Source organism: Gaeumannomyces tritici (assembly GCF_000145635.1).
Source record: "Gaeumannomyces tritici R3-111a-1 unplaced genomic scaffold supercont2.4, whole genome shotgun sequence".
Lineage (NCBI taxonomy): Eukaryota > Fungi > Ascomycota > Sordariomycetes > Magnaporthales > Magnaporthaceae > Gaeumannomyces > Gaeumannomyces tritici.
Window position 1 is genome coordinate 3,071,158 of NW_008804548.1, and position 24,394 is coordinate 3,095,551.

Here is a 24,394-nt window from a genome sequence, read left to right on the forward strand (position 1 = left end):
GGGGGGTGCGGGGCGGAGGCGTGCGCGAGATTTACCTCTTCCTGCAGCCGCATGGAGGGCATACTCAAGCTGCTGGAGCAGCACCGGGTCCCGAGCTCTCGCGTGCCCGACGGGGAGCTGCACGAGCAGGGGAGGAGGGCTCTCGGGGTTCTGGCCGGCGTCGTCGAGGGCGCCGTGGCGGACTACGAAGAAGACGACCAAGGGATAAGGTTGGCCCATGCTGATTGCTCGAGAGCTGGTGCCGGCGTGGTCGGAAGATGGGGTGCAGCTCTAGCGGTGAGGAACAGAAATGCGCATAATATTCGGCCCAGATATAGGATGACGTGCCACCTGACACCCAGGATTTTGACGGGTTGGTATAGGCACATATGGCATTTCACAAGACGTGGACACATTCCGCTGCCCCCTCCCCCACAGCTGGGGTACCATGTGTCTTGATTGCCGTTGGGCTGCCGCCTACCGCCCGCTCGGCCCGGGCTGAGGGTGAAACCGTTGGGGCTGGGCGGCCCTGTCGGGGAATCTGAGCATCACACATTTTACTACACCCCACCCGACATCAACCAGCACCAGGCAATCCCGTCCCGCCCCAAGCCGTAAAGCCCCCCTGACTGGATCTGATACAAAAGCGGGAAGCGGACAAGGGACGGGGAAAAAAGGGTAAAAAGTAAAAAAGCCCAACATCGGCCTAAAAGCCACCCTGGCCCGGCTCTTAAGCGAAAAATATGCTTAATTCAAGGTCCAGATGCAAAAGGGGCCAAAAAAGCAACGGGTCCAAAACCGTCACGCCAAGCAAACGGTACCGCTAGCAAGCCGCCATCTTCAAGAAGCGGCATGTCAATGTCGCAAAGAGATGTTGATCAGGTCCGGAAGCTGTTTTCAAGAAGAAAGAACAACCAAGTCTTTTCAGTCCAATCTGAATAGTATTACCCCTAAGAAAAAGATGATCCAATCCCGTGCCGGTTTCGTTTCTCTCCAGAAACCCGAATCGTGGCGCGAGCCACACAAACACCGCTCCACTATGACACCCGCACCCCTTAGAACCACCCCAGCACCGCAGAGCGATGAAGATGAGTTGCCAGGAGGAGGGGCGAGAATAGAGAGTGCCCGGGAATTCTTGGGAGGAAGTAACCGTACACACACACAATTCCATGGGTTTCAGACCCCCAAAGGCGGTCTTTTTCCCCAACCCTCCCGATTAACGGCTTTCCGTCATCCACACACTGCTCGCTGGGTTTGACTGGTTCGCGAGGGCGAAAAGTCATAAAACAAAAAAGATGGGGGGAAAACCACAACCTCCAAAGCTTTGTCTTCGCGTCCCCATCGTGGTCTACCCAGTAAACACCATCGTGAAGAGGAGAGGGAACAAGAAAGAGTAGGAAAAAGACAAGAAAAAAAGATGACGCTGTTGATGTTGCCGCCGCGAGGACTAAATCCTGAGGCTCCCGTCAAGCAGGTATGGGAGAGAAGCGCCAGTTGAAGCAGTCCTCTTTCAGTCTGCTCTTTTACTGCTTGCCAACGACGAAGGGGGCGCCAGGCACAAAGGCAACTGTAAATAGGGAAAAGACTATCAGTAACGCTTCCATGGTATCATCGTATGTCTGGCGGACATCGCTCGCAAGAAGCAGGAGCACCCAAGGAGCATGGCGATCGGCGGTGGCAGCTTAGTTGGACTGTGAGGAGCTGCCCTCCTGGGCTTCCTGTTGCTCGGCAGTCACAGCATCGCCGCTGTTGTTGTTGTTGTTGGCGTTGTTGTTGTCGTTGTTGTTGTTGTCGTTGTTGTTGTCGTTGTTGTTGTCGTTGTTGTTGTTGTTGTTGTTGTTGTTGTTGATATCGAAGCCCGAGCCACTTCCGCCCAGGTTCAGAAACTCTGTGGGGTTGGCAGAGTAAATATGAGAGCTCGAGATCCCACCACCTCACAAGACCCAAAGGGGTGTGTGTGTGCTCTGAAGAGTTTAGGAGACTCCCCCGCGGGTGCTCATGAGGTGGTGGGAAGCTAGAGTCACTCCCTGGGCGGTGCGGGCAGTGCTGCAGATTGCCAGTGAAGGGCAGGGTCGCCGATGCCAGTGTGCTCCTTTGGGTGCGGCTGCTTCCGCTGATGCTTTGTTGCTCTGTTTCATTAGGGAAAAGGAGAGATTGGTGCTTACCTTGTTGCTGGGCAATGGCGCCGATCTGGGGAACAATGCCGGCACCGACGAACTGCTGGAGGTTGAAGCCGTTGAAGCTCTGGAGCAGCAGGCCGAGGTCGAGCGGGGCGAAGTTGAATTGCTGGAGGTTGAAGGCGTTGAAGACGCCAAGCTGGGCAACCTGGCCGAGAGCCTGCAGTTGAGCGAGCTGGATGAGGGAGACGATGTCGAACTGCGCCTGTTGAGCAAACAGGCCCTGGAAGGCGTTGAGCTGCAGACCGTTGTTGATGGCCAGGCCGTACAGGGTCTGGAAGGGGATCTGGTTCAGGACACCGAGGTAGGCGAGGTCCTGGTTGGCGAAACCAAAGTTGTTGAAGGCGTTGAGGTCGAAGGCGAACGCGCGGGTCTCGAGCTCCTTGGGGGTGGTGTCGACGACCGAGGTGGTGGGGGCGGCAATGGCCAGGGCGGCGAAAGCGCCAACGATCATGGAAACTGCCTTCATTTTGATGGAGGGTGGGGTGGTTAGATTTTAGGGTGGTTTGGGTTTGTTGGTTTGAAAGACCGTGAGTTGATATTAAAGATGATTAAAGAGCACAGCTCGAAAAAGATGTTCAAATGAGAGTGGTTATGAGTTTGAAGGAATGAAGTGAACGAAGAGCACAGCTGTAGATATGGCGGTGGTTATGTTAGCTTGTCTGAATCTGCAGCGCCAGGAGAGCACCCGAACCTTGTCCCGATCTTGGTAGATCGCAGATAAGACGGGACTGGAGGGAGGAGGGGATCCGAGGAGGCTCACCTCTGAAAAGAGAATGACTGATTAAGATTGGACTGAAAGGATGGTTGTGTGGATGAGGAAACAGAAGAAGATCGGTCCAAGAGGCAAGACTGGCGGCCGCTTATATACAAGTCTGGGCTGCCAAGATTGGCGTCCTGAGCGGGATGCCCTTTCTCGATCCTACGATCCTGCCTCGTCCTCTTGGCCATCAGGCCTCCAGCCCAATGGCAAATGACTTGAGGCACTAGCCGGCCGCCAAGCGCCATGTGCCTAGGGCCGAATAGAGGACGATCCACCTCGGAAGCGCAGTGAGGGATGCTTCCGGGGTGTGTCAGACTCCGGACGGAAACGGCTGGGTAAAACGGGCGTTGCTGGCGGCTGCCAGGGGCCACGCCCTCTGGGCCTGGCCCAGCAGGCAGGGTCCCAGGGGTGGCGGCATGTGAGGAGCATAAGAGAAACACTTTCTTCCTTTTTTTCACCAACTCCTTCACCCTGGTGAACAGCAAGCATCTTAGCCGCAGGGTATGGAGGTGCTCAGGAAGCTCGTGTGGCGGCAGGACGGGAATGAGAAAGCAGAATGATCCTTGGTAGGTCCGAACAACTCGTGTCCCAAACAGCACTTGCTGCCTCAGACTGGGTATGTAGCAAAGTAGTAGCTATCTACTTAGATACCCGCCTCCCTGCTCGGCAACGCGAGAATTCAGATGTGAGCCAGCTCGCGAGGGGCAAAAATGAGGGAACGGCTGGGATCGCCTGGTCTCTTCTGCCTGTTCCACCCCTGGGGGGGCGTAAATACCCGGCACGGGCTGACCAGACGAAGACGTTGTACAAGGCGGGAAGTCATGGACGGAAGGCATTCTGGCCGATGTTGGGACGGACAGGGAGGGGCTGGCTTGAAGGGGCAGGGTGCTCGTGGGAGGAAGGGAATCCCCCTCGGCCCCAAGACAGAATAACCTTAACGGCGGAATGGAGCGCAACCATGCGCCAAGGCTCGTGCACAACTCCCTTGCGCCCACTCGGCTGCCCGGCTGGCTGGTGCCTCCCATCGACTGCCGGGCCCGCAGGCCACCAGGAGGTCGGTGTGGTGGGCCCCCGCACCGCTTGCCTCGATTTCCGCGAGCGGCCCAATGCTATTTTCCCTGATCGACGCCGAGGGTTAGTGCGCGTTTCGCAGCGTTTCGCTGGCCACGCCTTGTGGTGCTTCCGATCAAGCCTCCGTAAAGTCATTTTCACAAAGTACGCAGTTTTGACGACTGCCTTCGTCTGGTGGAGTCGCGCAGTTGCATTCACCTCTCGGGGCTGAAAGCCAGGGAGCCATGTCATGCCTGGGGTGTGCTCTCCCCTCGCAGGAAACAAATTCTGGAGTCTTTATCAAAGGCACCTGCTTACATGTTGTGTGTGGCACATACCTTGTCAGTTGGTAAATTGCGATGTTAGTTGGCCTTGAATCAGGGCAATCTCGTCAGGTCATCTTGGGTGGCAGCCACGGGCCCTTGACGCTACCCAGTCAACGCCTTTCTATTCAGCAGGGGAAGTCCCCGAGATCGACTCCGCTGAGGACTGCAGCCCAGGCCTTGCCTGACGTCCGAGCAGCAGGGCCCGGAGAACAGATTAAAAGTTCGGATGGATCAGGGTCCATAAAGTTATCGGCGCACAGCCTCCACCACCGGGAAGCCGGATAGCATCTCGGCCAGACATGCATGGCGTCTGCTAGACTATGCCTGCCATGCGGCGAGGCGTCGCTTGTCTTGTGTGCGTTTTTGTCGGCGGGGCATTGCGAACGGCCGTTGTCGGCGGCGACGTTTGTCTTGGAGTGAAGCCGTTGTCAAACGCAGAAAGCCACGATGCGACCAGCGCCAGGATAGCTGGCCAGGGCGACAGGGCGGGCACAGACGAATCTCTGCTTCCTTCTCTCGGGCGTTGTCTTTCTTCTTCACGCCAAGCCGCCGAAGCATGTGTCGTAAGCAGGCAGCTCAATGGCTCGCCGTCCGAGGTAGAGTGAGTGGGTAAATGCAGCGACGTCGTTGGGTCGGGGATATATTCCGTCTTGAGTCGTCAGCAGCCGTTGGGAGCCACCTGGGACTCCACTAGTTCGCGGGGTTCCCCCAGCCTTTTTGGTGCCCAAGCTTCAAAATTCCGTGCTGCGCAGGGGGCCAGCTCCTTCCGAACGGGTCAGCCTAGCGGCTTGGCTATTGCAACATCTCAATGCTGGGATCAGGCCTCCACTCACTGTGGTGCCCTGTCCCGATTGATCGCAGCACTGGACAAGGATGCCGGACTCATCAGTCACCAACTGTCGCAGGTCTCAAGGTGAGGCACGTCCCGCGCGGAAGACAGCAATACGACGGCCAGCTATGCAAAAAGCCGGCCCTGGCAGGACATTTAGCGGCTGCCCCCTTTCCTGCTTTCCGATCGGGGTTCGCAACGAGCGGGAAATTGATGACGAGCGATGGCATCGAGTGACTGACGCCCAGACAGCTGACTCTCGGGAGCTGACTCTCGGGAAATTGTTTGTGTCATTGCATGGGGCGCCGACGACTCGTCGAGTGACCCCCACTGAAGCCTTTGTGTGTTTCCAGAAACCTCCTCCCGAACTCGCCGAACTTGGATGGTCGCACCCATCGCACAAGCGAGCTGCTCAAGCTCCCTATGCTTCCGGGTCGCTGGCAAAGCAATCCCACGTGCGTCAGGGCAGCACGGTGACGCGGTGGTGGAAAGGAGGAGTGGGAGGGGAACTGAAAACCACCTCGTGTGTGGTTGAAACAAATCCTTCGGGCTGGGCAACCTGCCTGCCACCCTGCATCCGCCGCCACTAACGCAACGTTTTAATGGCGCTGCAACAACGGGGCCTTCCCTCAACGGCTGCCTTGCTTGCTTTTTGCCTCGAGTTGGCCGGGGAGTTTAAACTCCTGTCATCTCAACTTGTGCTCGTGCTCAAATTCCTAGGATGCGGTAGCTTGCTGGAGAGCTCGGGCCAACCGCCCTTTCGGCGTTTTCATCGTCTGATAATGGTCAGTCCACACAAGGGGGGCTATTCATGTGAATCCTTCCTCTTAATCTCCATCCGACATGGACTTAATCGTAAACCATTATGGACAATACAGGCGGCCGTCAAGACAGCTAGAAACACATAGTCTAACACATCGTCGACGTTTTGCCACAGCATCGCCACGCCACATTTACTTGGCGTAGCAATCGGTACAGACCACATGGGGCCAACAAGAAAAGTGCCCTTGTTTCCAGCGAAACCGGCCATCTTGATCACTTGGGCAACGCCCGAGGCTACGGCCCCTCTAGTCCGGCACTTGGAGCATGGGTCATGAACCGAGAAGGGTATCATCGACAAGGGCACGGCCCAAGAAACGTTGAAATTCATGGCTGGTATCGAATCAAACCCCCCGCATGTCCCCACTAAATAAGAATACAAGGGGGGCTCGGGCGCAATGCGGCCTCTCACCCCCGCACATGCAACGGCACTCGCCTCCCAGGATGGCCCAAGACATGGATCCCGGCACACCCAGCGCCTTTAGCCTTGATTCTGTGCACGTCTCTCCTCCTTACGCCTTCTGCCTCCTGTCGCCCGACTGCTGGCGCTGCTGCTGAGCCTGCTTGCACTGCTGTCTCTTGGCGTGGACTCCACGGCGGAGCTCGGTCCTCTTGAGATTCTATGGTGTCGACGTTCATGATTAGCAATCGCACATTTCTCAGGGGGGCTTGGTAGTATTTTGCGAGGGCGAGTGGAATGAGCTCACCTTCATCTGCTCGGCAACCGCGCGCTTGAAGCCGGCAAAGTTGAAGCCGTTGATGCCGGGGACGCCGCCGATGCCGCCAATGCCGCCGAGGGCCAAGATGTTGTTATTGTTGAAGCCGACGTTGAACAGGTTCTGGACCTGCGCGCCGTTGACGAAGCCGAGCTGCTGGAGCTGCTGGATCTGCTGCAGCTGGAACAGGAGCTGGAGCTGCTGGTTGGAGTTGAGGGCGAACAGCTGGTTGCGGTTGACGTTGAAGATGTTGCCGACGCAGAGGCCGTTCATCAGGCGGCCGATGCCGGCGAGGATGGAGTCGCGGTTGTTGAGGTCGATGCCGCCCAGGTTGTTGTTGCCGGCGAGCAGGCGAGCGAGGTCCTCCTGGCTCAAGCCCTGGCCGAGGTTGACACCCGCACCGTTGTTGTTGTTGTTGTTGTTGTTGTTTTGGCCGTTGTTCTGATTGTTGTTGCCGTTGTTGTTGTTCCTGTCGTTGCCCGCATTCTCAGTGCCGTTGTTGGCGTTGTTGGTGCCGTTGTTGGCGTTGCCCTCTTCAATCTGGCCCTGGTTGGCGTTGTTGTTCTCTCCCTCGGCCGCGTTGTTGTTCTCCCCCTCGGCGGCTTCTTCCTCGCCCTCGGCCGCGTTGTTTCCCTTTCCCTCCTTGGCCTTCTCCGCGCCGGCCTTGTTCTGGGCCTTCTCGCCCTCCTTGGCCTTTCCGTTGGCAGCCTCGGCCGCACGTTGGTTTTGGCGCCTGCCCAGGTACGAGGACAGGTACGAGTCCGAGGTGGCGATCTCGCTCCTCGCGGTTGCGCCCTGGGCTGCCTGTGCGCTGACCGACACCAGGCCGGCGCAGAAGACGAGAGCAGTGCTGAACCTCATGTTGAAGATGGCAAGTGGGTTTGGAAAAGATAGAAAGATAATTAAGAGAGCACAGCTCTGATTAATACAAGATTAGGTTTTAAAAGGGGTGTTTGAAAGAGGGAATTAAGCAAAGGGTATCTTGAAGATGTGAAGAGAGTGCTGATGGCCTCCAGGGATGAGGAGAAAGAATCTAGACCAGAGGAACGGCGGGAAGCGACGTGGTTTATATCTCCATTTCGCCAGCCCTTAAAGAATCTCGCGTCTGGAGAACCGGGGAATCATGACCGAGACGGAGCAGGTCAAGTCCCGCGACGCTGAGGTTTGGAACCTCCCCGATGCCACGCTGGTGAGACTTGCTCCCATGCGATGATCATCGGCCCACGGTGGTGTCGTCCCAAGACAAACAAGAGACGGCCGGATACCAAGCATGGGCCTCTTTTGCCACGGAGAATACTACGTTAGTCAATATCCGCAAGGTTTGACCGCTGTCCCAAGGCTCGCTGAAGGGAGCCAAGACCTGGCCTCCGGAAGGCTGGCCCCGGTCCCATGGTCAGTGTCTTCGCCGAATTACCCGTCCTTGCTCCCTGATCGCCTTGGGATGACACCCTCTCAGGGCCGGAAGATGTGCCTTGCCCCCGCTGGCTGAGCCTACGCCAAGAGTAGTCTCCAGGATATGCACCCCCGAAAGGACAGGGAGGCAAGCGCAGATGTGCCGGGCACAGTGTGGTGCCATGCATCTAGGTAGTTCTGTGGAGAAGGGCGGTTTCGTGACACCTCGTTGAGTAACGGCTGTCAAGAATGCCATACCACAGCGACAGGCGGTTTCGACTGTGACTGCCGACCAAGCAGGGGGGCATATGCATATCCGGACGTTAGCAGTTGGTCCCCACAAAAAAGAAGAAGCTCAAATATGCCTTTTACCGCGAGATCGACGAGCCGGGCAAGAAATGTGAGGCAAAAGAAAAGGAAAGAATAAGTGACAGAAAACCTGGTGATGAAAGTCACCGCCTTGTGAGGGGTATACCCCAACTCTGGGTACCTAAGGTATCCAACTCCAAACTGAGGGACCTGGGATTTTACGACTTTGCGTAGTGCCGATATGCTTCTCTAATCTGCGTGAACCTCCTTCCCAGCGGTTGCTGAATGGACAAGCGCACCAAAAGGCTGTTATTGGCAGCGCCTCATCTCTAAATCTGGGTGATTTTATGTGATAGCCGCCCGTCCTAGCCCGGCTAGAGGGGTTAGGAGGAGGAACGACGGATAGCATGAAGTTCAGACGGCTCGGGTTAGCCCCACTGGCAAGCACGGGGACCGGGCGCACATCCGTCCAGGATTCCATGAGAAGTCCTCACCCACAATACAGCCATCTTACTGCCTGCTTACTGGCACATTATGCAGAGGGGAGGCCAGGATAGACGAGATATATTCCCCGATCTGCAGATCAGGGGTGTTTGGCGACCTCGATTTAGAAGTTTATCGCGACTCGCTCCCACGAGAAGGCCCAAGTTCCGTAGCCGCACTGCGTACTCATCATACACATGTGATGTACCGCTATGGATGCCGAGAGAAACAAAATGGCGCCAAGCTGGAACATTCTATGAAATGTCTGGTGTATCTCGTGGGTCAACGCCTCTATCATAGGCCTTATTCTGTAGGGTTCAGCGCTAGATATCGCCGCCCGTTCGTTGTTTCGGGCGTGAATTTATGTAGCAAAGTAGATCGTGGCTTGGTCGGCTCGTTCTCGCCAGCCATTGGTGACCTGGTGGCATTGCTCCCTGCTGCCACCGGCCGAGCCCCTTCTATACACGTTTTTTTTTGGCTATGCGACAAGCGGCGCATCATCCCGTGTGGTCACCTCCTGGTATTCTCTGTCTGCTCGCTTGCCGACGACTTCCTGAATCCTAGGAGCTCGCCCACGACGCCACCCGGCTTGGGCACTGGGCATTCCCTCCTCGTTGCGGCGGCCGGCTCTGCGGGCGACGACTCAACGGGGGCGTTCATGACGTCAAACTGCACGATTCCGCCCTTGACCTCGGGGTCCTGGGGCTTCCTCCGGCGGCGGCGCCTGCCATTTGCGTCAACCGAAACTTCGCCATCGAGGAAGGCCTTTCTCGGCGCAGGGCATGGTAGGACATGCGGCAGGGCCACGACGAAGAAGCTCGCGAAGACGGTGGTCATAAAAAGGGACGAGGTCATGCGCGACCGTGGATGGAGGTGTGGTGGCGCCATAAGGGGTGCTGCGCAGGCGACTGGCACTCAAGGCCAGGCGCTAGGTGTCTTCGTCGTCGTCGCCGTCGTCGTCGCGGTGGCTTCTGTTTCGTTGGGCAGTAGGTCAGCGCCAGGTGCCAAGGTCCCCGGTACCTTGGTACAGGCACAGAACAACACATACGGCTGGTTATACTAGATTGTCTGGCCTCGACATTGCAATGACCCTATTTCTAGGGCATCAAGCTCCCAATTCGCCCCAAGTTGAGCTGTGCTTCTCTGCTCGGGCGGGCGGGCAGTTGAGCTGGCTGTGGAGGGGCGCCTGGAAATATCCTGATCAAAGTTGGAGCTCATGGATGGCAATTGAGGGACGCTCATTGGCTGGGCTGGCAAGGTTCGGCGCAAAATCTCAAAGCCACAGGCAGCTGTCCAAGCCACAAGTGCCGAGCCACATATGCACGAACTTTAGTTGGGTGGGGCCAATACATCATCTCGTCGCACCAACGCTGAGCGCGAATGGATTGCGCGACAGAGCTGAGCGCCCGCGTCGCTGCAACGGATCGACGAATAAAAAAAACAGAGAATTCATAGAAACGTCGCACCCTTTGTAGCGAACCACTGGATAGAGCCTCTTGCGCTTGTTGCAGACTGCCGATATTCCTAATTCCCAGAAGGTCATGGCATGATTTGCTTGGTCAAGCAACACCGCATTTCTCGTCCAAGACACTTTCCCCTGGACGGCGGCGCGATTCCTAAAGATGAGCGACCTTGACAGGCAAGCACACACCCCTCGCTTCTTGAGCCCCTCGCTAGCCCAGCCCAAGCCGCCCTACCTCAATCCTTCTCCCTTTAGCGCCCCTGGCTAACATGCGTATGCCGTCGCGCATCGCAGGGCCATCGCTCAGCTGCGGGCCTGCCGACCCATCCCCGAGGCCCAAGTCCGCGAGCTCTGCATCAAGGCTAGAGAGCTCCTCATCGAGGAGGGCAATGTGGTCACCGTCACCGCCCCTGTTACTGTATGTACCGGCCTTACCTACCTGTCGCTTTGCTGGTGGTTGAGAAGCCGACTCGCATGGCCCGGCCACTAAAACAAATCCCACGCTCTGTCTAGATCTGTGGCGACATCCATGGGCAGTTCCACGACCTGATGGAGCTCTTCCGCGTCGGCGGCGACGTCCCTGATACAAATTACCTGTTCATGGGTGCGTTCCCCTCTCTCCCCGCCTGCCCCAAGGACCCGCAAGCCACCTGGCGCTGTGTGGATGATGTTGATACATGATGGGGTGCGCTACAGGCGACTTTGTCGACCGCGGCTTTTACTCCCTCGAGTCCTTCCTCCTCCTGCTCTGCCTTAAGGTCCGATATCCCGACCGTATGACCCTTATTCGCGGCAACCACGAGTCTCGGCAAATCACGACCGTCTACGGCTTCTACGACGAGTGCCTACGCAAATACGGCAGCGCCAACGTATGGCGGTATTGTTGCGATGTATTCGACTATCTAGCCCTCGGCGCCATCGTGCTGGGGGCCTCGAACCAGCTCGGCTCCCCGAACCACTCCGTCCCGGCCCAGGACTACGCGGATAAAGACTGCGAGATCGAGGTGTGCAACGCGGACGGTGACATCATTACGCGTTTTTCACGTCAGCAACGCCCCGAAGCCGAGCAGGAGGACGCTCGTAACGGGGGCGCGCCCTCGCCCGAGGGCTCCTCCTCGGCCGCCGGGCCGACGGGGACGCCGTCCAAGACGGGCCCGCCGGGCAGCGGCGCGTCCGGGTCGAGCGGGGGCACCGTGGGCAACCCCGCTGGTGCGGTGCTGTGCGTGCACGGAGGCCTGAGCCCGCTGATCGACACTATGGATAAGATCCGGCTGCTCGATCGCAAGCAGGAGGTCCCGCACGACGGCGCCATGTGCGACCTGCTCTGGTCGGACCCGGACGATATCGACGGCTGGGGCCTGTCGCCGCGCGGCGCCGGCTACCTGTTTGGCAATGATATCGTCAAGGTCTTCAACCACCGCAACGACCTCAGCCTCATCGCGCGCGCGCACCAGCTGGTCATGGAGGGGTTCAAGGAGATGTTTGACGCCAGCATCGTCACCGTCTGGTCCGCGCCCAACTACTGCTACCGCTGCGGCAACGTGGCCGCCCTGCTCGAGCTGAGCGAGGACGAGTCGGGCCAGGGCGTCTTCTCGCGCAGCAACGGCGACGTCAACCGCAGCAACGGCGGCTGGGGTCAGGGCGCCCTCATGGAGCAGGACGCCGAGATGCGCGTCGGGCCCGCCCGCCGTTACCGCGTCTTCCAGGCCGCTCCCCAGGATTCTCGCGGTATGCCCGCCAAGAAGCCGGTGGCTGATTACTTCCTGTGATGTGAGGTTGTGTGTTTTGTTGTCTCAGGCGCAAGCCATGGGGCCCTTTTTTTTTTACTACCTTTCTTATTGTTTTCTCATGAGAATCACGGAGCACGGCGTTTTATCAGACAGTATATTATCCTTTTTAGAGCGCGGGACAGTAAATACCACACCAACCACACGTGAGCAGTGGAGCTGAGAGGCTAAAGTACCCCCAGCCAGGGGTCTAGGTGTCAGTTGTCAGTGTGATAGGCAAGCGTGTGTAGTTTCAATCGCAGACATTCATTTATGGGCACACAGATCTGTCTTGCTCATGTTTATTCTCGGGTGTCACGGTTGATGTGACAGCAACCCGCGCCTCTCAACTGTGAACTAGTAAGCCATAACCGGGTTGTCGCTGCGATTCTATTCGCTTCGGGTTACCTATCAACACAGTATTCTAGCAGAGACCCCTTCCTACACCTCATAATACACCCCAAAGCCATCAACACGGCGGACCGGACTGATCCCAGAGCCACCGTCCAGGAACTCCCGGAACTCGATCCTCGCCCCCAGCTCGACCAGCAGCCCATCCAGACACCTGGCGTGCGCCCAGTACGCCTCGGTGCTGCCCATGAGGAGGTTATCGCCGCACTCGACGGACCGGGCGGCCTCGAGGGCCCCGACCAGCCACCCAACCTCGTCGTCGTCGGCCCCGTCGCTGATGTGGCGCTCGAGCGCCTCGACGGCCTCGCGGTGCGCCCGCCGCCGCCCCGCCCCGTAGCGCCGGAGCTCCTCGCACACGCGCACCATGAGCCGCGCGCGCCCGAGGTCCGGGTCGCCGCTGCAGGCCGTGAGGAGCCCCCCGGAGCCGCTCCAGGAGCGCCCGGAACTCGGCGGTGCTGGTCGGGGCGGGCACGTCCGGGTGGTCGAGGCCGCCCTCCTGCCGCGCGGCCGCCGGCGTGGGGCGGGGGGCGGCGGTCTCGTCGGCCCGTGCTTGAGGGGTGGTGGTGGTGGTGGTGCCCGGTCCCGCGAGGGTCCGCCGGTGCTTTTGGGGCGGTGGCAGTGGCGGCCCGGGGCGCGTGGGCGCGGAACCGGGCTCGGCGGTGCCGAACGCCGCCTCGGCCAGCCTTTTCCTCATGCGACTCACGATCGACGTGGCCGCTCCTTCTGGACCGCGCCCCTCCTCGGGGGCGGCGGCGCTGGTCGGCCCGGCCAGCGGGCTGCTGGATATGCTGCCAGAATCGCTCTCATCGGCGTCCTTATCCATGTCCATGAAGCGCATCGCAGAGTTGGGTATGGGGTGGTGATTTCAAGCTATGACTGGCGTTGGTGAACCGGAATCGTGCTTGGTTTGCAACGTATTGAAAACCCTTGGTTGGATGAACATAATGCTTGCTGCAGCTCGGGGACAAGTATCGTATATAGTCTTTCTTTGTCAGATACGGACAAGGGGTTCAAGTGGTTTTGGATCGTGTGGGATGGATACAGAGGTAAAGAAAGCAGGTGGATTAAAATGGGATGGGTTAGGAGCTCATTATTGTGACTTTTCAAGACAAAGGAGATCCTGCCGGGATACGCAAACCGAAAAAAGAAATGTCCTAAAAGCAACAACCGTATGCGGAAGTGTGGTTGGGACTGGAATGCAGTACGAAGCCCCCCGCAACCACAGAGCTACCGACAGCCAGCTTGGCATTATGTGGTATATCGGAGATTGCTAGACAGTTGGCGCTTGATGTCTTGAATGATCACGGTTATCCCCACAGGCAGGGTGTGCTTCACTCCTTACTCGGGAACTGGCTGTCTCAACATTCCCGTGACAATACAAATCTCGCTCGACACATTGCGGATGATTCTGTCAGGGGCCTGGTTATCACTGGTATTAGCCCACCCAAGATCATGCGGATAACGTATATCGGGATTTACGTATATATATATATATATATATATATATATATGTTGGTGATTTGCAGTGTCTATGAGGCAAGTAGCTCCCATCTGCGCAACGAATGGCTCGCAAATGCCCAAACCTAGGTTACCAGTCAACCTGGGCGGTGAATGAGTTCATGACAATCTCGTGGCTCAGGCGGTCAGCCTCGATGAGTCTTTGAAAGGTACCCTCATCTTGGTTTCGCTCATAAAGCTCCGTTAGCCTCCTGGTTTCGATCGAGAAGATTATATGGAGGTACATCGCATGCTTGACCTCCTTCGCCTTGGTGCACGGCCGGCAGAGCTTCGGGAGCTCGGCGGCCGACTTGACGACCTTGGGCAGCGTCAGCAGGGTTTCCTCGTACAGGAGCCGCGGCCGAACGCAATGCCCGCAATCGCTATGGCGGAGGGAAATGTGGCAGGTCGGGCATTCGGCCTCGCGGCCGCTGGAAAGCGTATCCGTAATACAGCCAAGGCAATATATATGACCGCACGGCAAAATGGCCATGCTGTCCTGGGGAGATGGAACCCTGCGCTCGTGCCGGTAAACGGTATCTTCGTAGCAAATAGTGCACACGGCGATCTTTTGGCAGTTGCGGTCCCTGAGAAGGGCGACCCTGGGAAGCGGCAAAAACTGCCCAACCCGGGTGACGCTGTCGGCATCCGGCATTTTGCAAGCAGCTGAGGCGTTTCTCGAGTGGGGAGCCACGGACATGCCTAATGCGACAGCCTTTTTACAAAGTCTTCCTGTGAAGCCTTCCTGTGAAGCCTATATTACTTACGAGTAAGAGATAGGTGTGACGAGGCATATAGGAATATATAGGGGACTCGAAAGCATCAACAAACGGCACTACAGTTACTGGACCTGGATGGAGGCCTTTGAAAGTCAGGCATTGATTCCAAAAACAAGGGAATGTGGGCCAAAAGATTCAAAGAGACACTGGTGGTGCGAAAGAATACCTATTGTCTTGAGAGACATTCTTTGTTGCCTATACCTCTTGGCCAAAAGCTGGCGATGTGACAGGGAGACAACAAGGGGCATGTGTTCCGGTGGCCGGTAGAGCCCTTCTCGAGGCTTGGTCAGAGGGAAAAGAGAAATGGTTTGTGGCTGGAGATCCCGATCCTGATCTATGTACACGGGGCCAAGAGCAGCGACGGCAGGGCCGGCATGCGAGCACGTGCTTTTATGATGACTGCTCGCCCGATTTGCTCTCCTTTTCCCTCTCCCTGCGCTCGTGCTCAATCACCTGCTTGCTCCAGCTACGACAAGAAGTGGGTTAGCCACCTGGACGGACGCGAGGCGGGGTATGTAATACCGTCAGCCGGACACGGAGGGCCGAACGCCGCAGCGGCGAGCATCCACCCGGGTCCCGCGGCATCACGGCAGCGCTCTGGGGCGACATACTATCTGCTCGGGTAAAAGCGGCCCTTCTCGGGCATTCGAGGTCGGTCCTCGAGGTCCGCGCTGACCTTCCAGACCATGGCCGTGACGCCGGCGATGGCGACGAGGCTAACGGCCGTGTTCGCCCTCCAGTTGGACGGTCGGGCGTACCAGCCACCGGCGGGCGACCAGACGTGCTTGGGGTATCTGGGTCAGGGGGTTTCGGTGTCAGGTATGGGCGCTCGTGTGTGTGTCGTTGGGCGTCGTTGGCTGTCGTCGGTGCTTTGATCGTGCTCGTCGAGGGGGGTCAATTGAACTTACGCGACTCTCGGACCGCCACCCTGTGAATCAATCAGTTAGCAGTGGGCACATGGAATAGCAGGATCAAATAAGCCTACCATTTTGGCTGTGGCTTCTGGCTTTGTAAAAGGGCTCGGTTCGACTGAGCGTCGTGGATTGAAGTCGTGATGTTACGAAAGCCGGGGCTTCTGTGACGGAGCTTTGGCGACGCTGGTGGTGTCGGGATGGCCCACTTTCCACGAGGTACCAGACGCTTGTGCCGAATTCGCAGCGTTTCATTGGACAAGACTAGGAACGGGCTCAGTTAGGTCAGCACAGCCTCGTGCCGCATAGTGGGGCAGAGCTCAATTGACGGGCCATGGACCGGGCGAAACTTTTTTTGCTGTGTGGAGAGGGAGATGGTCGAAATCGTATACTTGGGGTCTGGCGCCGACCTTGACGACGTGCAACGCTCAAGGGCCGGCCAACTCTGTTGCATGACCCTTCCCAGCCTCGGCACCGCCCACGGGCCCGCAGTCCCAATCAACCAAGAACCAGCCAGCCAGACGCCCCCATGAAGAGGGCATGTCTGAGGAGATGGCCGGGCCAGCTGCTCGTCGCCCGGCCATCACCACACCCTCCCGCCAGCACGCGAGCGATGGCCACGGCCTCCCTCCCCAGAACACGCACACATACACCTACAACAACAGCAGCAGCAAGTATACGGCAGCCGTGGCAGCAGCAGCCGCGCCGCCAACAGCACAGCGCAGCCGAAGCAACCGCCTATGAGGACCTCCATGGCGACGAGGCCGTCCAGGAGGGGCTGTGGCCGTCGCCGCTCCCGGAGCGCGCGCTGCACTCTGCCAAGCTGGCGGCGCTGCACGCGCGGCTCTCGCTGCCGGACAAGCTGCCGCTCCAGACGCTGGCGCGCGCGCTCGTGGACCCGTCAGCCGACGCCGACTCACGCTTCAACAACGCCAACCTGGCCTACGTGGGGCACGCGCTCGTCAACTACCTAGCCAACGAGTGGCTGATCTGCACGTACCCGCGCCTGCCCTTCTCGGTCGCCGCGGCCGCCACCAGGGGCTACGCCGGGCCCGAGGCCCTCGCCAAGGTGGCCCGGTCCTGGGGAGTCGAGGCCGCGGCCGAGCCCGGCAACGAGGTCGACCCGGGCCTGCTGCAGTTCTCGACGACCCGGCCCCGCGGCGTCGCCACGAGGTGGGGCTACGTGAGGCCCTACGCCGAGCGCATCGAGACGCTCGGCTGGAGGCACAGCCTGCACAGCCGCGTCGTCATGGACGACGAGTTCGGCGACGCCCTCCCCGCGGGGCCGCCGTCGCCGCCGCGCCGCCGCAGGGGGGGCGAGGGCGAGGAGAGCGCGCGGGGACAGGAGGAGGGGGAGAACGGCGGCCCCCTGCCCGAGCTCAAGCTTGACAAGCGGCTGCAGGCGCAGGACGCGCACGCCGACCTGGTGCGCGCCGTCGCCGGCGCCCTCTACGCGCACTGCGGGCGCGAGGTAGCCGTCGGCTTCGTAAAGGCCCACGTGCTGTCGCGGCGCTTGGACCTGGCCTCGCTCTTCGGGTTCCGGAACCCGATCCGGGAGCTGGCCACGCTCTGCAAGCGCGAGGAGTTCGAGCAGCCCGTCGCCCGCATGCTGTCCGAGACGGGCCGCTCCTCGCGCACCCCCGTCTTCGTCGTCGGCATCTTTAGCGGCGCCGACAAGCTCGGCGAGGGCGCCGCCGCGACGCTGCCCCACGCCCGCCACGTCGCCGCCATGAACGCCCTCAAGGCCTGGTACCTCTACAGCCCCGGGCCCCACGCCAGGCTCCCCGGCGAGATGCTAGTCGAGGGCGCCAGGCCGTGGGAGCCCGTGCACGTGGACCCCGGCGAGGTCATCTAGTATGGGCGACCGTCGGGTGGGGGTGGGAAGGACATGTTCCCGAGAGTGCAGCGGCGGCATCTTGCGGCTGGATGGCATGCTAGAAAAGAGTGTCTGCTGTCTTTCGGAATGTACTGTACAAATAAACAAGTAAAAAAAAAAGCATTGTGACGTAACTACCGCCGTATCCATGTTGGCGAAGGGCCTGGTTATCTCAGGAGATCCGAAACCACCCTTGAGGATCTGTCACACTCCAGGCGTAGGTAGTTCCATGCGTAAACCTGCGTCTTGCATCGACTTGTAGCGTCTGTGACGCCCGCTAGACGGAGATTGCCCATATCGCTAGTGGTCGACGGGCCTGACAGGGCAAGTGCACGATGGGTGATAAAGGCAAGGTTTCTGTAAAAAGCTGCATGTTTGGGTATAAAGTACGTGCGCCTGGAACGAATGTCCGCAGCCGCAGAAACTAAAGAAAATAAAAACAGGACAATCCGGACATAGAAAAGGGAGTGCCATAACCATTTCGCACAAATTCGTTAGTGAACCAGCCTCGTCACCGCCTTCCCTTTGGACTCCTTCAAAGTAAAGAGCAAAAAAAAAGCGCAGCTTCTGTCAATCAGTGAATCATATCATCTAGGCATATATATAGACCAATTGGCTTTTCTCCCTAATGCCCCTGGTTGTTCTGCAGCAAGCTGTACAGGGCATCGCTCGCCTCGATAGTGCCGTATGTACTTCCCTGCAGGTTCACCGAGCGGTGCTGCTGCTGCTGCTGCTGCTGCTGCTGTTGCTGTTGGGCATACGAGCTCGAGCCGCCCCCAGCATGTGTCGCCCCATAAGCGCCACTAGCCGAAGACTGCTGCAGATTGTTCGTCGCCCCATAGCCGTTACTGCTGTTAGCAGCGGTGAATCCATACCAGCTCTGCTGCTGCTGTTGCTGCTGTTGCTGTTGCTGCCGCTGCTGTGGTTGCTGCTGCTGATGGTTGGATGAAGCATCTTGTTGCGGCTGTTGCAGATAAGACCCGTAACCCTGCTGCTGGTGCTTTTGCGGCGGCTGCTGTTGTTGCTGCTGTTGCCGCTGATGGCGCTGTGGGTGTGCTTGTGGTTGGGCCTGAGGCACTTGGTGGTGTTGTTGCTGCTGCTGATGGTATGATGCTCGGCTTGCGCTTCTTGTGTGGGGAGAATTTGACTGCGGCCGCACGTTGTATCCCTGGAGAGCCGGCGAATTTGAGGTCCCGGGATGGGCGTTTCGGCTGTTCGATGATGCGTTCGTCGTGGCGTTGGTGGCCGTGTTCGTGTTGTACACCTGAGAGCTACGCGTCTGGGCTGTTTGGCTTGGCCACTGGCTAGTGTTATTAGCACCGGCGGTCGTGTACGATGCTGAAACGGCTGCTTGGCTGACTGGGTTCGAGTATGACTGCGACGCGTGAGAGCGAGTGTTGTAGCCACTCGTGTCGTAGTTGTAGGTGGAGGCTGCAGTCGGGGCGGGTTGGTTGGAGTATGGCGTGTATGCGATGTTGGTATTGCTTTGATCGGCAGCGGTCGTCGCTGTATTATCCGTGCCCAGGGTGTTGTAGTATTGAGCATAGGGATCCTGTGCCGACGCGCTCCCAGAAGCATTGGTCGCCTCAGCAGTCGATGATCCATAAGCCGGCCGGTCTTTCGTCGCCGCCTGGGTTTGCTGTTGGTGCTGCTGGTTTTGTTGCTGTCGGTCTCGCGACGGCGCCTGAACTGTGTGTGCGTTGCGGCTTAATGGCCTTTGACTCTGCCTCGACCCTGACCTAGACGGCTGCGCAATGGGCTGTGACACTGGCTGCTGATATGTCGGTACTTCGGGCGAGGGTTGGCTTTGACGCTGAGGTGCCGCCTGGGGCAAAGCTGGAATATCGGGCAATCCATGATGTGTAATGGCCTGAGACGCGTAACCTGCAGACGGTAACGATGTGCGGGATCTTGTGCGCATGTGGTAGCCAAGGGCAGCAGCAGCTGTGGAATCAGCGCTTATGAGCGTCGACGACATGGATGCCGCTGACGAAACGGGAAGATGCCAGCCGGCAGACGAAGATGCTGTAGTTTCCACGGCTGCTGGTGGCACGACTGCCGTCTGTGAGCGCTGTCCTGTCGGCAAGCTGTGACGACCGCTACTGCTGCGGCTAACGCGGGCCATGGACTGCTGAATGGGCTCGACGTGTTGGACGTGGTGTACCTCGGGCTCGGGCTCGGGCTCAGCAGGCACAGATTCCGCAACGTGGATGGACGTGTGATCTACATAACCTCCGAGGTCCTGAGGAAATGCAAGTCCGGCCGTCGTCGGAACTGTCTCAACTTGGTGCTGGTACGTTGACAAGTCAGGCGTTGCAGTTTGGTTCCAGCTATTAGCGCCTGCCGGCCGACTAAAGCCAGGGGATGGGAGATCGTCGGGTTCCTCCTCTTCCTCCTCCTCCTCTTCAGGCTGTTGAGTTTGCATCTGCTGTTCCTGACTTGGCTCTTCCTGCTCCACTTGCTCGTCCGGCTTTTGTTGCACTTGGATTTCCTCCTCAATTTCAGGAGACTCTTGGACAAATTTGTCCGATTTTTGGCCCCTTGGACCTTTTGTCTGCTGAAGCTGGTAGACGCACTCTATGCCCTCGGCCTGGCACTCACTGCAGGCAGGCTTGATCTTAGAGCACTGAATTCATGACGTGGTCAGCACGGTCGTTCACAGTTTGGACAAGAGAGAACCATGGACGGTAGTAAAAAAAAAGGACGGATGCCAAAATCTCGATACACACCTTGATATTCTTATCCTTGCAGCCGTCACACCTCCCTCTGGTGAGTTTTGGTGGCTTGGCCTTTGAAGGAGTCCCGGCCTCGGCCCCAGCCCCAGACTTGCGAGGCCTGGCAGTCTTTTTGGCCGAGTCGGCAGCCTCGGGCGCAGGGGAAGCATCCACCAAACTGCTAGCGCTGGGCTGGCTGGCTTGTGTATCACTAGAAGCATTGGCCGGATGGACGATCCTAAGGCGTTCCGCGCCGTACTTGACGAGCATGGCCAGCGACTCCTGCTGCAGATCAGGCGACTGGTTTGAAAAGATATTAAACTGCTCCTCCGACAGAGTTGCGGGGTCGATGCCACTGCCAGAGAGCAGATTGTTGGCGACTTCCCGGCGCCTAGCCGCCTCGCCTGGTGGGAGGTTGAGGAAATCGTCGCCAGACGCGACAGCGGCCGCACTCCCGTCTGGGTTCGTAGCGGCAGCGTTAGTACCACCGGTGGTACCCGGGAGGCTCCCTGCTGGAGTCTTTGGCTTTTTGGGCTTCGACGGCCGCTTCCTCTTGGGCGTCTTGGCCGGGGTACCGTCTATAACAGACCCGTCCTCTCCGCCCTCTGCGCCTTCGCCGCCGTCCTGCTGATCCGCAGTCTTCTGGCTTTTCCTTCTCTTCTTCTTCTGAGGCGATGCTCCGTCTGCTCCCTCCCCTTCTCCATCCAGTGGACGCTTGTGCGTAACCGGTTCCGGTGGCGGGGTAAAAAAGTCGAGCAGGTCCGCCACCGTCTTGTGCAGCGGAGTGTGGTGGTACTTGACCTCGATCTGTTTGGCCTGTCTGTTGAAGAGGACGGTCACGGTTCCACGACAGTCAAAGGCGGGCCTGCTCATGTTGACGGCGTCCAGACCATCCTTGCCGCTGGACAGACCGACAACGGGCAGGGCAACGCCCTTGGCAAACTGGCGCTTCCATTCTTGCAAAGAGTCCTTGCATACGAACTCAAAGGTCCAGCCGGCCGGAACCCGGGTGATGCTCCGGGGGATCCACGAGGTTCCGATCTCGTTGGGAGGCGACAAGGCAGCGGTGATGCTCTTGGCGGCGGCGCGCTGCAGGAACGGGTGGTCCTGAGGCTGGTTGGAGATGGCATCGTGGGCGCGGATAGGGCGCTGATAGGAGCCATTTCCCAGGGCTAGGATCTGTGCCGGGCCGCCGGGGAGGCGCATGCCGCCCAGCGACGGGTCCAGCGCGGCGGCGGCTTCGAGGGTGGCATTCTCAGCGTCGGTCACGACTACCCTCAGCGTGGCTGATGCGGGCAGCTTAAAGGTTATCGTTGTGTGTTCCGCCTTGGCATCGGTCGCCTTTGACTGCAGAATGGCCTCGAGGTTGGTGCGAATGTCGTCGACAGTGTGGCAGACGTACCGCGAGTTGGCTGTTGCATCCTCGCCCAGCTGTTCGAATATGGAGAGGTCCATCGCGAATCGGGGCGCCAGGGGCGCCGGGGCGCGGTGTGACTGTCGGTCTTTGCCCGACCGCGCCCGCCTAGGTCTTGGTCATGGACAGTTTGAGTCTGGTACTCTTCGACGACGGCGCGTCGGGCGGGTGGCGGATGATATTTCGCTGCGATGAGATGGTGGATGCTGAATTCCTCGCTGTGCCAATTCCTCGCCGTGACGCGGTCGCGCGACGCTGCTGGTTCAATGTGGGGAAGTCGCTGGGACGTGCTTGAATTGTTGGCTCGAGTGGGGCCTTCTGCCTGTCGGGAAGGTACTTGGCATGGAGCAGAGCTCCCCCCACAAATCCCCCGAGAAGTAACCTTTGCACCTATCACCTGCGTTCTTTCCATGAACTTGAATAGTTTTGGATACTACCTATAGACTTAGGTTTCGTATGAATGCAGCTGGTGTATATGACTGAAAATGGCATGCTGTTAAATACAACTAAGTAATCCGTAAGGAGATGGAAATGGTCTAGGTAGATCTAGGGAATGAGCCCGCCTGGTCTCCCCGCCTACGCCTCAAGGCCCTGACGAAAACTTTACACCCAGCCTCTGCGCGCAGGCGCTATCCCATCTATGGTTTCAAACTTGTCGTCAAAAGCCCTCCCCCCGCATCTATACACTAAATGACAGGTATGACTTCGTCCTCGGCAAGAAGATCGCCGCGATTCCATTCCCGCTCAGACGAAGTGTTGGTGTATTCAGTCTCATCCTTCGTATATACTTGAAAGTCGGGTATCTCGTCAGCAAGCACGAAAAATAGGAGATAAGGACAAAAAAGGGGCATGGCAATGTTTAAACTTACTATGAGGCCTCACGAAGAATGCAATAACCAATATGCCAGCAAACGTGGCCAACAGCAGGACGAACGGGGACTGGGGGAAGTACGCGACAGTGGATGCGTACAGCCCGCCGATCGCCAGGGGCGCCAAGATCCTAGCGATGCCGTGTAGCAAGCCAATGGCGCCGAGCAGAGAGCCGACGCTCTCTGGGGGGACGTGCTTGGTGAGAGCCGTCTGGGTCGTCGCGGTTCCTAGCCCACCCATTGCCGTCACAGCGCCGCTGGCCACGAAGACGGCGGGCGAACGCGCAAACAGGTATCCAGTCACGCCCAGCACGTCTGACATGATGGCGACCCGGAGGACCCAGAGGTCCACCTCATCAGCGCCCGCGTTCTTCTCCGAGACGACGGCGGTGGCAGAACGGCGACGGGTGCGGAAGATGTAGTTGATGAGCGGGAGGACGCCGACGAGGACGACGACGCGGATAACCGAGGTCATCGAGATGAACCCGGACGTCTCCAGGGTGGTCCAGCCGAACTGGAAGCCGGTGTACATGATGATGACCTGCCCTGCGCCCATGACCATGCCAAGCAGGACCGTGTCGATGACAGCCAAGAAGACAATGTTGCGCCTCAGCGTGGCGCTCGAGCCCGGCCCCTTTGGCCACAGCGCGCGGAGAGGCTCAAGCGGGCTGGTACCGCTGAAAGCCAGGGCAGACAACCTGGAGAAGGAGGCACCGAGCGGCCCACTCCCGGAGCTCACGGCCGTGGCGTCGGCGAGGGCGCGAGCTGCTGCGGCGACCTCAGCGTGCTTCTCGCGGGCCATCAGCTGGCGTTTGCGGGACACGGACTCGGGAACGACCAGCAGGATAAAGAGCACGAAGAATACGTGGCAGGCCAGGGTCACATAGAAGACAGAGACGAGCTCGTGCGTCCACTTCTCTACCATGTACCCGGCCAGGACGGGCCCGAGAGCCAGGCCGGCGTACAGGCAGGAGTAGAGGTAGCCGATGGCGACGGTACGCTTCGAAGGCGGGGTGCAATCGGCCGTGTATGAATTGCTGACGACGCCGCCGGCGGTGAAGGAGCCGGCCAGACCGTCCACGACAGCGCCGAGGATCAGCCAGTTGTAGTGAACGGTCTCGGGGTACTTGGCGGCCAGAATCATGACCGTCTCGCCGACGATGCCACCGCACGAGGCGACGACCAGCAGATGTTTGCGGCCGTAGCGGTCCGACAAGGCACCGATCTTGGGTACGGTGAAGGCGCTGAGGGAGCCGGTGACGAGGTTGAGGAGCATGTTGAAGGCAGCCACCTTGCTCTGGATGGCCGGACTCTCCTTGCACTGCGGGTTGTTCCCTCCCGGGATGACGGGGGCGAAGATGAAAGTTGGGTCACTGGCGGAGCGGTCGCTCAGGTACCGGCTGCACACGAGCTCGATGATCAGGTTGATCTTGGGCACGAGGGAGCCACCGAAAGCCAGAGTGAAGAGGAAATAAGGCGGCAACAACCAGTAGACCTTTTTCATGCGTGTTAGCTTAGCTCAAGCGGTACGCATGGCAGGGCGAGGGGCTCCTACCGATGGCCTCCTCCACTTGGGCCTGTTGGCGAATTCGGCATCATAACCGGCCCAGGTCGCGCCGTTTCCAGATGCTGGCGCATGTTCGGGGGAGTTCCTCTGGCCATCACCGGCACCAGCGCCAGCGCCAGCGGCCAACAGGCTGGTAGTCTCCGTCGCGTCGGTGTCGGCGGACATTGTCAAAGCGGGTACCTCGAAGGAGACAGGTGCCGAGGTATCTTGGTGAGGGAAACGCTGGGCTAAATATCGAGGCGATGCGGTGCTTTCAACACGCAAATCGTGAGCAATCCAAAAAAA

The 24,394-nt window shown here is 58.8% G+C and overlaps 12 protein-coding genes across 12 annotated transcripts; 3 read left to right on the top strand and 9 right to left on the bottom strand.

The window, feature by feature from the left end:
- Nucleotides 1-51: 51 nt before the first annotated feature.
- Nucleotides 52-481, top strand: GGTG_08430 (hypothetical protein; the record flags this gene model as incomplete). The annotated part of the gene is made up of 3 exons (XM_009226270.1): nt 52-276; nt 342-352; nt 418-481. The coding sequence occupies 3 exons, from the start codon at nt 52-54 to the stop codon at nt 479-481; spliced, it is 300 nt and encodes a 99-aa protein (XP_009224534.1).
- A 1,180-nt stretch (nt 482-1,661) lies between these two features.
- GGTG_08431 (hypothetical protein) lies at nt 1,662-2,625 on the bottom strand (the record flags this gene model as incomplete). Its single annotated transcript, XM_009226271.1, has 2 exons — nt 1,662-1,867; nt 2,145-2,625. The coding sequence occupies 2 exons, from the start codon at nt 2,623-2,625 to the stop codon at nt 1,662-1,664; spliced, it is 687 nt and encodes a 228-aa protein (XP_009224535.1).
- Nucleotides 2,626-5,929: 3,304 nt separating this feature from the next.
- GGTG_08432 (hypothetical protein) lies at nt 5,930-6,154 on the bottom strand (the record flags this gene model as incomplete). The annotated part of the gene is made up of 1 exon (XM_009226272.1): nt 5,930-6,154. One exon carries the CDS (start codon nt 6,152-6,154, stop codon nt 5,930-5,932), a length of 225 nt encoding a protein of 74 aa, XP_009224536.1.
- A 301-nt stretch (nt 6,155-6,455) lies between these two features.
- On the bottom strand, nt 6,456-7,941 carry GGTG_08433 (hypothetical protein; the record flags this gene model as incomplete). The annotated part of the gene is made up of 2 exons (XM_009226273.1): nt 6,651-7,941; nt 6,456-6,563 (listed from the first exon to the last, which is right to left on the bottom strand). Exons 1-2 carry the CDS (start codon nt 7,518-7,520, stop codon nt 6,456-6,458), a joined length of 978 nt encoding a protein of 325 aa, XP_009224537.1. The 5' UTR covers nt 7,521-7,941.
- A 967-nt stretch (nt 7,942-8,908) lies between these two features.
- On the bottom strand, nt 8,909-10,054 carry GGTG_08434 (hypothetical protein). The gene is made up of 2 exons (XM_009226274.1): nt 9,892-10,054; nt 8,909-9,814 (listed from the first exon to the last, which is right to left on the bottom strand). The coding sequence occupies exon 2, from the start codon at nt 9,729-9,731 to the stop codon at nt 9,354-9,356; it is 378 nt and encodes a 125-aa protein (XP_009224538.1). The 5' UTR covers nt 9,732-9,814; nt 9,892-10,054; the 3' UTR covers nt 8,909-9,353.
- A 166-nt stretch (nt 10,055-10,220) lies between these two features.
- On the top strand, nt 10,221-12,383 carry GGTG_08435 (serine/threonine-protein phosphatase PP2A catalytic subunit). Its single transcript, XM_009226275.1, has 4 exons — nt 10,221-10,482; nt 10,600-10,723; nt 10,819-10,909; nt 11,002-12,383. The coding sequence occupies exons 1-4, from the start codon at nt 10,466-10,468 to the stop codon at nt 12,072-12,074; spliced, it is 1,305 nt and encodes a 434-aa protein (XP_009224539.1). The 5' UTR covers nt 10,221-10,465; the 3' UTR covers nt 12,075-12,383.
- A 129-nt stretch (nt 12,384-12,512) lies between these two features.
- On the bottom strand, nt 12,513-13,320 carry GGTG_08436 (hypothetical protein; the record flags this gene model as incomplete). The annotated part of the gene is made up of 2 exons (XM_009226276.1): nt 12,513-12,879; nt 12,929-13,320. The coding sequence occupies 2 exons, from the start codon at nt 13,318-13,320 to the stop codon at nt 12,513-12,515; spliced, it is 759 nt and encodes a 252-aa protein (XP_009224540.1).
- A 649-nt stretch (nt 13,321-13,969) lies between these two features.
- On the bottom strand, nt 13,970-14,634 carry GGTG_08437 (hypothetical protein; the record flags this gene model as incomplete). The annotated part of the gene is made up of 1 exon (XM_009226277.1): nt 13,970-14,634. One exon carries the CDS (start codon nt 14,632-14,634, stop codon nt 14,071-14,073), a length of 564 nt encoding a protein of 187 aa, XP_009224541.1. The 3' UTR covers nt 13,970-14,070.
- A 195-nt stretch (nt 14,635-14,829) lies between these two features.
- On the bottom strand, nt 14,830-15,921 carry GGTG_08438 (hypothetical protein). The gene is made up of 4 exons (XM_009226278.1): nt 15,744-15,921; nt 15,667-15,686; nt 15,370-15,552; nt 14,830-15,224 (listed from the first exon to the last, which is right to left on the bottom strand). The coding sequence occupies exons 1-4, from the start codon at nt 15,744-15,746 to the stop codon at nt 15,149-15,151; spliced, it is 282 nt and encodes a 93-aa protein (XP_009224542.1). The 5' UTR covers nt 15,747-15,921; the 3' UTR covers nt 14,830-15,148.
- Nucleotides 15,922-16,008: 87 nt separating this feature from the next.
- GGTG_08439 (60S ribosomal protein L3) lies at nt 16,009-17,724 on the top strand. Its single transcript, XM_009226279.1, has one exon. It carries the CDS (start codon nt 16,199-16,201, stop codon nt 17,522-17,524), a length of 1,326 nt encoding a protein of 441 aa, XP_009224543.1. The 5' UTR covers nt 16,009-16,198; the 3' UTR covers nt 17,525-17,724.
- A 446-nt stretch (nt 17,725-18,170) lies between these two features.
- GGTG_08440 (hypothetical protein) lies at nt 18,171-21,910 on the bottom strand (the record flags this gene model as incomplete). Its single annotated transcript, XM_009226280.1, has 2 exons — nt 20,275-21,910; nt 18,171-20,171 (listed from the first exon to the last, which is right to left on the bottom strand). The coding sequence occupies exons 1-2, from the start codon at nt 21,712-21,714 to the stop codon at nt 18,171-18,173; spliced, it is 3,441 nt and encodes a 1,146-aa protein (XP_009224544.1). The 5' UTR covers nt 21,715-21,910.
- Nucleotides 21,911-22,359: 449 nt separating this feature from the next.
- On the bottom strand, nt 22,360-24,274 carry GGTG_08441 (hypothetical protein; the record flags this gene model as incomplete). Its single annotated transcript, XM_009226281.1, has 3 exons — nt 22,360-22,460; nt 22,543-24,037; nt 24,098-24,274. The coding sequence occupies 3 exons, from the start codon at nt 24,272-24,274 to the stop codon at nt 22,360-22,362; spliced, it is 1,773 nt and encodes a 590-aa protein (XP_009224545.1).
- Between the last annotated feature and the right edge of the window lie 120 nt (nt 24,275-24,394).

Bases quoted from the DNA above. Each gene is read 5' to 3' on its own strand.
- GGTG_08434 (XM_009226274.1), bottom strand. From the start codon at position 9,731: ATGGCGCCACCACACCTCCATCCACGGTCGCGCATGACCTCGTCCCTT.
- GGTG_08435 (XM_009226275.1), top strand. The intron at 10,724-10,818 runs GTATGTACCGGC...CGCTCTGTCTAG, and splicing joins CCGTCACCGCCCCTGTTACT to ATCTGTGGCGACATCCATGG. The intron at 10,910-11,001 runs GTGCGTTCCCCT...GGTGCGCTACAG, and splicing joins TACAAATTACCTGTTCATGG to GCGACTTTGTCGACCGCGGC.
- GGTG_08438 (XM_009226278.1), bottom strand. The intron at 15,553-15,666 runs GTAAGTTCAATT...CCCCTGACCCAG, and splicing joins GGTGGCGGTCCGAGAGTCGC to ATACCCCAAGCACGTCTGGT. The intron at 15,225-15,369 runs GTATGTCGCCCC...TTCTTGTCGTAG, and splicing joins CGCTTTTACCCGAGCAGATA to CTGGAGCAAGCAGGTGATTG.
- GGTG_08439 (XM_009226279.1), top strand. From the start codon at position 16,199: ATGAAGAGGGCATGTCTGAGGAGATGGCCGGGCCAGCTGCTCGTCGCC.